The sequence below is a fragment of the Capsella rubella genome, unplaced genomic scaffold (genome assembly GCF_000375325.1).
Source record: "Capsella rubella cultivar Monte Gargano unplaced genomic scaffold, Caprub1_0 scaffold_1, whole genome shotgun sequence".
NCBI lineage: Eukaryota > Viridiplantae > Streptophyta > Magnoliopsida > Brassicales > Brassicaceae > Capsella > Capsella rubella.
The window spans coordinates 4,453,055-4,463,279 of NW_006238923.1; the positions used below are offsets into that span (position 1 = coordinate 4,453,055).

General features: G+C 36.2%; 4 protein-coding genes across 5 annotated transcripts in view; 2 read left to right on the forward strand and 2 right to left on the reverse strand.

The window, feature by feature from the left end:
* Positions 1–304: 304 nt before the first annotated feature.
* Positions 305–2,756, reverse strand: LOC17899681 (protein PARTING DANCERS). Of its 2 annotated transcripts, none has more exons than XM_023789122.1 (9): positions 2,467–2,756; positions 1,943–2,070; positions 1,767–1,855; positions 1,575–1,670; positions 1,393–1,487; positions 1,271–1,311; positions 1,097–1,180; positions 777–946; positions 305–657 (listed from the first exon to the last, which is right to left on the reverse strand). In XM_023789122.1, the coding sequence occupies exons 1-8, from the start codon at positions 2,534–2,536 to the stop codon at positions 797–799; spliced, it is 753 nt and encodes a 250-aa protein (XP_023644890.1). In that variant the 5' UTR covers positions 2,537–2,756; the 3' UTR covers positions 305–657; positions 777–796. The 2 variants fall into 2 exon arrangements, with proteins under 2 accessions (XP_023644890.1, XP_006306548.1); XM_006306486.2 differs by having other exon boundaries at positions 305–654; positions 2,467–2,755.
* A 243-nt stretch (positions 2,757–2,999) lies between these two features.
* LOC17900520 lies at positions 3,000–6,739 on the reverse strand. The gene is made up of 13 exons (XM_006306769.2): positions 6,319–6,739; positions 5,468–6,200; positions 5,265–5,391; positions 5,054–5,174; positions 4,881–4,970; positions 4,500–4,799; positions 4,238–4,417; positions 4,044–4,130; positions 3,897–3,968; positions 3,719–3,811; positions 3,542–3,649; positions 3,309–3,377; positions 3,000–3,210 (listed from the first exon to the last, which is right to left on the reverse strand). The coding sequence occupies exons 1-13, from the start codon at positions 6,562–6,564 to the stop codon at positions 3,136–3,138; spliced, it is 2,301 nt and encodes a 766-aa protein (XP_006306831.1). The 5' UTR covers positions 6,565–6,739; the 3' UTR covers positions 3,000–3,135.
* Positions 6,740–7,731: 992 nt separating this feature from the next.
* On the forward strand, positions 7,732–8,253 carry LOC17897972. Its single transcript, XM_006304318.2, has one exon. It carries the CDS (start codon positions 7,846–7,848, stop codon positions 8,068–8,070), a length of 225 nt encoding a protein of 74 aa, XP_006304380.1. The 5' UTR covers positions 7,732–7,845; the 3' UTR covers positions 8,071–8,253.
* A 591-nt stretch (positions 8,254–8,844) lies between these two features.
* Positions 8,845–10,225, forward strand: part of LOC111832643 (mitochondrial import receptor subunit TOM40-1-like) — a 6,173-nt gene continuing 4,792 nt past the window's right edge. Inside the window, exons 1-4 of the mRNA XM_023790176.1 lie at positions 8,845–8,953; positions 9,364–9,442; positions 9,526–9,583; positions 9,664–9,756. Coding sequence (XP_023645944.1) covers positions 8,845–8,953; positions 9,364–9,442; positions 9,526–9,583; positions 9,664–9,756 — 339 coding nt within the window. The remainder of the gene's footprint in view (positions 8,954–9,363; positions 9,443–9,525; positions 9,584–9,663; positions 9,757–10,225) is intronic.

The window sequence follows — 10,225 nt, forward strand, 5'->3', positions numbered from 1 at the left end:
AAATTTGAAAGAAATTTCATAACACGTATTTTGCATCAATTTGCAAGTAGGAATGGTAAATTCCTCTAATTTCAGAGCACATCATGTAATTTTTATTATTACTGTGATTGACACAAACTGCGGGTAAAATCTCTTACTTAAGAAAAAAAATGTGTTGTAGATGAGATTTTAGATCCGGATAACACAAGTAAGAACACAAAAACCCCACCTAAGATATGCAAAGCTATTATTCCACATGGGTTTTGTTAGCATGTCGTTTTTGCTTAAGATCAAAGAAACCCAGAAACCTAAATAAACATCTACATAAAGTAAACAAGTGTGATCATTTATTGTGTGCTTAACTGTCAAACTCATCAATCAATCTACCAAACGTTTTCATAATTCAGTTTGGTGTTACTTCGAGTAATTACTACCAACATCAAAAGTATCGGTACCTATCTTTATTGATTAAGTTCAGATACTAAACATCATCTAGACACTATAAAAGGAACGAATGTAAGAAAAGTACTGATATTCAGATGGAGCTAGCAAAGGTAAAGAAGTGAGTCAATTTACTTACCTGGTACTGGCTCCTAATAGGTGTATATATTGTAGATTTGTAGCCATAGCAAAGGACTACGAATAGGGTCTTTGAGTGGCTGGTACCTTTAGAAACTGCTACAGCCAAGAATAAGATGGATAAGTCTTTAGATGTTATGGAGTTTATATGCAGCCAAGAGTTGGATAAGTGTTTAGACGTTATGAAGTTTATATGCAGCCAAGAGTTGTGATCTTACAACTGTTTCTACGATTAACATCAGTTGAATTTGGGAGTGAGGTAGAACTCGGGATCTTGGAAAAACCTGGCGAGTGTCTCAGCCTTTTCAGAAGAGAGATCTGTGTTTGCTAAAATGTCTTCTTTGGATGTTTTAGCGATTGTTTCGATTGAACCTATTGCTTGGTATAGCTGTAACCAATGGGAACATAAGTAAGCACGCAGAATTCATGGTGCATTAACATGAATCACAAACAGGTTTAAGAGTTTGAAGTTGGAAATGTATAAATAGTATAAAAACTGAAAGTTTCGCACTTGACCAGCTCATAAGTAAAACATTACCGTGTTTGCATCATGCTTGTTAATGTTGGGTATGGATGTGACAAATCCGATGAAAATATCTGTGTCTTGCACAGTTCGCTTTCTCTTCACATGAAAGAAAAAGAAAAATCTTTTGAGATCTCCAAACCAAATATCGAAAGAGATCTTTAAAGCGAATGATCTTTGGCAACCTACCTCAGCCTTGAGTTTAGACGCCACCTTCTGTTGCTTACACACTGCAGCTCAAGTTTCAATCTAATCAATCACTCAAAGAACCATAGGGTATCCTAACTAACACTAAACAAAATGAGTCTTACCACCACGAGAGTGAGCAACTTTAACAATCTTCTCGAATCCCATCTCGGCATCAGTGACTTGTAAAAATGCAGGTTTCCCAAACTCCATCTCATATCTATAAAAGATTTATCAAGCTTCAGTTTCAGAAAGATAGATAAGCAAAACGGTGCAAAGTGAAATAGAATGGGTAGAGAACACTCACTGGAAGTAAGATCGCATGAAAGAATCACTCTGCTCTTTAGTTGAGAGTGTGGCAACAACATAAAGTTGAGCAAATTGTCCCTTCAGCCTCTTTACTCTACAAAGGTTAAGTCAAAGAAATCAGAAGACAAAATACATAGAGGAGACTAGAATAGAGAAAGCGAGAGAGAGCTTGACAGTATATTATACGGACCTACTGAAGATATTGGCAACATTGGAACAATCCCATTTTGTCACAAAAACAAAAGCAATAGAAACACCTCCACAATTGAAGATCAGATCCTATCACAGCAAACAAGTGAGTTCTTTAAGCTAGTTTTTAGACACAATTCTAAGAAGAGAAATCTAAGCAGAGAGGAAGGCACATACAGGTGAAATCGAGACAAAGTTAAGGCGGAAAGAGTTTGCGCGAAGAAACGAAGATATGAAACTGATGAGTGAAGGTTCTTGTTCATCTTTCCATGCGCTGCTCATTATACAAACACCAGCAGCATTTCCTGTCATTTTATAAAATCAACACATCATACTTATACATAGATTATTATATTCATCAATCCGAGTTCTTATCAAAAATCAAAACCAAGGTAGTGCTGTAGTAACATTGAATTTACGAAACAGGAGACTCATCACCCAAAGATCAGGGGAAATTTAGCAGTAATCAAAGCACACATTGCCTACACTATCACTTATCGACATTTCTAGAAATTGAGCGGATACAGAGTCGAATTCAAGTTTCAAAAAGAGTTTCTTAGATCTGAGACGAATCCACAAATATAGAAGGCGAGAATACTCCTGTGTCGTGTCTCCTCTGACATATCGACAAAAGTTGGCAAACCCTAGACTCCTTAACGATGGAGTAAAATTGGAGATTAGGCTCAGGGAAAAGAATGTACCTAGATTCACGAGAGATGAAGGAACTTGATGATTTGTTGAGACACTGTAGCTTGATCCCGCAGTCGCCATCGGCGAAGAAGCTCAGAGAATTTTTGAAAGACGAAAATATTTGGCGGATGACCCAAAAACAAAATCAAAAACTGAATATAATTAAAAAAGGAAAATAATGTAATAAACCGGGCTTTTTTTTTGGTTATCTTCTCGTCCAACATCGCTCTGACTTGGGTTCTCATTAACCGGTTCTGAGCTTAGTATAAAACTTAAGGATGTATGTTTCGAAAGCCAAAGACGCTACTCAGCATCACCCAAAGGCCTTTTTCAAACTAAAACTTTTTTACCTTCCGATGGATATCAAGAATCAAGATCATGTGGATGTGGTGCAAGCTTAAACCATGACATGACCACATCTGGATCAAAAGTTTTAAGTGTATATCCACATCATCCCTCATAAGGAAAATTTTCATAATTACAGGATTGGTTTGAGCTTTACATACTGTATGTTTAATTCTTGAAGTTTGCAAAATTATCAATCTTTGTTGGATTAAGAAAAGTAACTGATTTTTTTAGGAAGATATGTAGTACTATATAATGAGTAACAATGTCTTGATACCACTTACATGAGTACAAAAAAATATAGTGGAATCATTCATCCATTCCTCAATACATTCTCATTCTACTCTGTTGGTGCAAGACATGATTGTAGATTTCATCTCTTCTTTGCTCAACAATGCTTCAACAATAATCTGCAAATAAAACAGTGTAAAAATAATTTCTGAATCATCCAAGATTCTTCATAAACAGACGTTATAGATTATAATCTTTCTCTTTCTTTCTTTTTTACCTCTTGTACTCTATTTCCAGCTCGAGCAAGCAATTTGTATTGGTTCTCAAACATTGGAGCCATGTAAACCTACAAAGAGACAAAGAAAAATACCAGACATCTTAGATTCCCTGAATACATTGAAACTTTACATTTTTTGCTAAAGAAGTCACAACAGTGTTAAAATCTCAGAGGCTTGGTCTGTTAGATGATTTCGTGTTTAGTTTATGCATTTAGGCGATTAAACTATGTACCTGAAACGTTGGAGCAAGACCCGGGCTCAAGAAGAAACGACTTTTTGAAACTGATTGGATTCCTTCAACCTTTTCCAGCTCTTTGATCAGAGATTCCACATCAGGCCACTGTAGAAGAAAGTTTTCAGAACCCCGCAATAATGGTTTGATCAAAAAAAGTAACTTAAGGTCTAATACCTCAGTGTCGAGCTCAGCTGCTTGTAATCGTCCCCCCAACTGATCATTATCACTACCAACTACAGATTCCAAGGCTTCGGTTAGAGGATCAGGCTGCATAAGGACATCAAACGGGTTTACAGTATATCAAATGAGTAACCAATTGCTACAGGATCAATTTTTGAGAGGTCTTTCTCACAGTGATTTCTTTTAATGACAAGAAGATACGTTCAAGAGCAAAATCTAGCTGGTGCACTTTCGCTTCCACAATCTGATAACACCAAAAAGAAACGTTTGTCACACAGTTTTATTCCTTATCAGTGTTTACGATAGTTTGAGATATTACCTGACCAATCTTGAAATATGAAGCAGGGTCTAAAGTTGCATCCCATGAAACTTCGGATTGGTGAACCAATGCAGGGACACCTTCTAGCTGTTTCAAACAGACTTTTTAGTATTACACAACATACTTATTTCTGTTCTTGCGGGTCTATACAAGAAGCTACTACAAACATATAATAAACTCCGGTATAGTAGTACCTCACAGAATATACCAAAATAGGTAATTTTCTTGATGCAGCATTTCACAACATCCCCAACACGAAGCTTAGCCATAAGATTTCGTTTTTTTTCAACTTCCTCTTCATTTTCTCTCGGCCTCATTGAAAATATAAGCTTCCTTGAGTTTCGATTAGCCATAACAACATTCACTTTGATTTTCTGCATTGAGTTAAAATGTAAAGGGAGGAATAACAAGCATTTCCATGTTAATAATAAAATTTCAAGAAATTTGTTGTCAAACCTGGCCAACAAAAGATGACAAAAACTTCTGCTTTTCTCTGTCATATACCATAAGAAGATCTTCCAGCTTCATATCAGGAGAAACTTCTCCGCTGATCGTTGTAGCGACTTCAGAATCTAAGTTTGAATCTGGAGATGGAGCTTTACTCATGACATCTTGACCTCCAATTACTCCAAGGTTTTGTCGATACAATGATGGATCTACACCTTTTCTTCTTAACCATGATTCAAAAGCGAGAAATTTCCATTTTGCTGCTAGGTTCCGGTAGGGTAAAAAACCGATCAACGATCCATAGGAAACCTGCAAAAGGATTTAAATAGAAAAGAACACAATTTAATAAACAATGAGATGAAACCAGAAATGAGTACAGATCTTACTTACAGCGAAGCCTCTCGTGCTCGAGCTGATTAGCTCAACATCCGCTCGTAATTCTGTCTTAACTAGAGACTCTGCCTTATTCCAATCATTTTCCTATAAAAATCACACAAAACGAGTTTATCATATGCATCTTCTCTTATAAACAAATAAATAGTCAAAGACTGTTAGTTCTGAACCTCCAAAGACGATCTGGTAGGAGGGCCCTTGAGGTCAACAGAGACTTGACGCCCTTCATCATTCACGATTAACGGTTGTCCTCTGTTTGGAACTGACGGCTCTGCAGAAGACGGATCTAATCTATAACAAAAGTAACCAGTCAGTCAAAACTGGAAGAAAGGAGAAAGAAAGCACAAACCCTCAAAATCAAGATACTAAACCAGAATGAACCTTTGTGGTTTCCCTTGTAAAGAAGCTTCAACGATTTTTTGAGAAATTGGTTTCGAAGGAATTCTCTCGAGTAGATCACTGTTAATGCTTTTCTCCTCAGAGGATATCTCGCTATTAAGCTGCATTTCTTGATAAAACACAACAAACATATGAATCAGGTCCATGTTAGAAATTTGTTAAGAGTCTTTAGTTTGTCTCTATACCATTTGGAAGGGAGTTATTTTCTATCTCTGATGATTCCACATCTCCGCTATCTCCAACTTCCTCTCCTACATTTCCAGGTCCGGGCCTTGCTTCTGGCTTCTGAATCAAGTTAACTTCTATTTCTGATGATTCCACAGCACCGCTATCTACAATTTCCTCTTCTATCTTCACAGGCTCGGGCCTCGCTTCAGGCTTCTCCAAAAGAGTATACTGTGAATAAGTTCCATCTTCTTGTTCTCCTCCCTCCATAGTTAACCCATCAGAAAGAGTCTTTTCTTCCTCTTCTGCATCTACGTTTACTGGTTCCGGTTTTCTCAACAATGTCATGTCACTAAACCTCTCATTTTCCCTCTCATTCCTCATTTTCAGAGTCAGATTGGGTTTCAACCGCAACTTAGACTCCTCATCATCATCATTACTAACATAAAACGAACTCGGTTTTCTCAGTATAACATTAGGCAACCTCTGCACCTTTGGAGCAGCAACGGGAGCAGCAGTAGGCTTCTTCATAACAGGGTTTGGCTTTTTCATCACAGGCTTTTCGAATTTGACACCGTCTTTGGGAACAGGCTTTACCAATTTCAATCCGTCCAGTGAAGTAGATTTCTTCTTCGTATCCTTTGACCAATCCAATGGAATCTCTTCAACTTCAGCAATTTTACCCTTGTTCTTGTAGAAAGATTTCTCAATTTCAACGAACGTAGCCTCTGGATTCACTTTTCTAGCCACTATCTGTATAAATTTCACACATTAACATCAAAATTATCGGGTCTAGATAGAAATCCAAAGACATAAAAATTTGAATTTCATTTCAAAAATACTCAAAGAACCATTATGTACAGAATCTCACCTTAGCCAAAGTCAATTTCGGGTCTTCTCCGAGTAAACGTCCGAATTTGAGCTCCATTTGATCCCATTCGTTGAGCTTAGGCTCTTCCCTTTTCGAAGCAGAAACTAAAAACTTCTTCTGTTTAGCTAATAGATTATCTCGGTCTCTTCTCACGCTAACCCTAGCAGGAAACGAAGGGAAGTTTCCGGCGATAGAATAAACGGTTGCGGCGGCGGAAGCGGAAGAGGATAAGGCGAGAACGTCCATTTTCCGATTAAGCAGAAAGATAATGATTTATCCGAATGAGAATCATGGGTTCGAACAAAATCTCGACTTTTCGTTTCAACTCGTGTGAGACTGAGGCTCGAGCTATGGCTTCTCCACTCTCGCTCTATGTGAACTAAACTATTAATACAGAGTGATTACAGGGAGAGGAGAAATGGCTATGGCGGATGAAGAAGGAGCTTTATCAGTTTAGCTTTGCAATATATTTCGCTTCTTGGTTAAACCAGTGAGGAAATGACACGTGGTTGATGAAAGGAGCACCAAAAAGAAAAAAAAAGGAAAGCGATTTGCATTTTAACGTCTTTCCGTTCTTTCGTTCCATACATGAACAACACGTCGTTTAAGTTAGCCTGAACGTCAACCATTTCTCTCTCACACGACGTATAATCAGGAGGCGTTACGTTCGACCGCGGTTTTTAGTATACACTTGTAGCCTCAGGGACCATGGTTTACGGCTCCTCGGACAGTTTTTGGATTCTTTGAGGAATATAAAAATTCTGATAACGTTTTGTATTTTCACATGCTTTAGTAAGATTCTCGAGATTACCAATCACATCATTTGATGTGTAAATTTTTTTACTTTTTTTTGTTAACAATGTTTGAAGATAATTGGTTTTAAAAAAGAATTATTGCTTTGCTTTAGCTATTTATTATAATGGGACCAAATTGTGATATACATTTCTCTTGCAATCAAGTATAACGTACAATTTCTTTCTTTTAAAACTTTATTGGACGTAGATCATGCACATAATCAATACACGTATACACGTGATGTAATGAAATTTGTTATTATTTATGTATTCAGCCAAAAGTTGCACCAGAAAAGATCATCGAAGAATTGGTTCCATCATGTCACCTTTGAAAAAAGAATCCATCGAATCCATGAAAACTAGGTTCTACTATTTGGTTATCTACTATTAAATTATTTCACAAGAAAAGAAACAACAAGATGTAACCAGCATTCAACACGAGTACACATCTAGAAATGGGGAAATAAACATCTTTTACGGAAAACATTTTAAATAAATCTGTTTATGCTAGTTAATATATGTGCCAACACAATGGAACCTAACGGCTAACGCCCACAGTTTTTCCCCCATCTATAAATGTTATACAGTTTCAGCCTCTTTACAATTCAATTACCTCAACAAAGTGCGAATCAAAACACTTATTCCATAATCATTAAACACTAATTAGTAATTACACCCCAAAAGGTTTTCTACTTCTTGAATCTTTTACTGTAAGTACTGATATATATTTCCAATGGATGTCTATATATCGGAAGAGTATGTCAACCGCCGGAGAATGGAGAAAAAAGCTGCTTTCGTTGCCGGGAAAAACATTATGTTAGGCTCTGGTTCATCCAAGAAACCGGAGAAGAGAAATAGTAGTAATCCTCGGATGTCGGTATCTCGGCAGGAGAATGAGTTTTGGGTTACCGGCGGTGGTGTTTATGAGAGTTTTGTGTTCCACTGCTTCTCGCCGTGAAACCCAAACCGCTAGGGTTAAGTGTTCAAAACACATACGCAAGATCGCATATGCATGGGCAGTTTATTAGTTGTAGCTCTTGTATGTCTTGGTTTTAACATTTACTTAAAAAATTAGCAGTATGATGTTTTTCTTCTTAACAATGTGTTAACCGTTATTCACCAATCACAACTCTTTGGTTAACATGAAATCTGATTGATGAATCACAACTACACGATATAAAAATCAAATAAGATTTATGCCAAATAAAATTACAAAAACGACATGATTAGTTTTATATTTCAATCCTATCATAATTAGTAGTAACGATAATAAATACAATTTGAAAGAAAAAGAAAAATCTAGAAATATAAAACACTTTCGGTGGTTATGTTTAGATATTGCAGACTGGTTAAGATAAACCAAGATGTAATGAAAAAATGGGACTCGACCATAAACAAATATTTTTGGAAAACTGAACCAAAACAATTTCATAAATTTTAATGGATATTTCGGGAAAAAGAAATATTCAATCCAACCAAACCCTATAAAAAATTTTGGTTCTCCATTCAAATATCCGAACCGATTTGGACATAAAAAAAAAAAAAAAAAGGAAGTTCCTTTCGAATCAAGAACTCGGAATTTTTCCACACCAAACTAAGACCTAACCGGAGAAAACCAGCATTGGCACAATTACAGTATATAATCATATATCAAAAACCTTTGCAAGACCAAAAGTTAGAGAGGCTCGTCCCAAAAAAAAAAAAAAAGAAAAAAACCTTTTAAACGGCAGCGATGGCGGATCTCGTACCACCCTCGACGAGGGGACAAGTTGACGAGAAAGTTGATTACTCGAACCTCCCTTGTCCTGTTGGATATGACGAGGTCTCTAGCGAAGCTTTCGGTTAAGTATATATCATATATCGCTTTGCGGATCAAGATTTTTCTTCTTCTACTGATATTAACTTATTGAATTCCCGGATATCTCAATCTATTGGTTTCTTGATAAGTGTGTTGGAAAAGAGAAATTGGAGAAGTCAGATTATTCTGGCTTCCGTGCATGGTATTGTCGTGTTAGAGATTTAGCTGTCTTCTGTTTGTATTGGCCAAGTTCGAACACTTAATTTAGGCTTTGTTCTGTTTCGTTTCTAATTGTTTTCCACGAATCCTTTCAAGGTGGTCTTACGGGATTTTCTCATACAGTATAAACTATCTACTAGCTAGCTATAGTATGATTTAAAAATTGTTCAACTTGTCCGTATTTGATTCAGAGTCTTGGTTGTTTGATTAACCAGTTTTATTATTTCTGTGCAGAAGCTTTAAACCCGGGTTATTTCAAGGGTTTATCTTTCAACTACTGCCCAGCCTTTTTTGATGAAAAGTTTTACATCAGGTGATGGTTATGTTTATGTTTTACAGTCCTTTTTATTTTGTTTTGGTGTTTCTCTTGTTTATTAATTCTTGTGTCTATAACAGTTCAACGGTAGTGCCAGTAGCACTTTACAAGCTTGGTGCCTACTACTTTAACACAAAGGTATATTTGGAAATCAAAAGAATGACTGTGTTATTGGATTGTTTAATTAACCTTTTCTTTTCTGTGTGTTTTTGTTGCAGCTAGAGTTTACTGGCGATGTTACTGCTGATACATTAACTGTGAGAGTGAAAGCCGTTATAACTGATAAGTTGATTGTGTGGGCAGATACACAGGTAAATATTGCAACGATTTTCTAAAAAAGTGGTCTTGGTGATCGCCTAGCACTCGACGACTGTCTTGACCGCCTAAAATCATAGATATCTCATTTAGTGTATTTTACTAATTTGAACAACCGAAATTTAAATTTATAGTTTTTATTTTTATCTCCATATTCGTAGTTATAATTTATAAACTAGAGGATGGCCCGTGCTTTCGCACAGATGATGTTTTTTTAAACTAAAGATATAATTGGATTTGTATTAATATTTGGTATTCAATAGTATAGGATAAACATAATATTCTTGTATATTTTAATTTTAATTCTATAGAGTTAAATCGCGTGTTGATTTGTATATTTTAACTGTATAGAAAGTAAATAATATATACAATAGTAATTAGGTCTGGTTTTAATATAAGTATGTATATATTATATTTTCCCTAAACCGTTAAATTTATCAATCACGGACATTACCTCAACGGTGT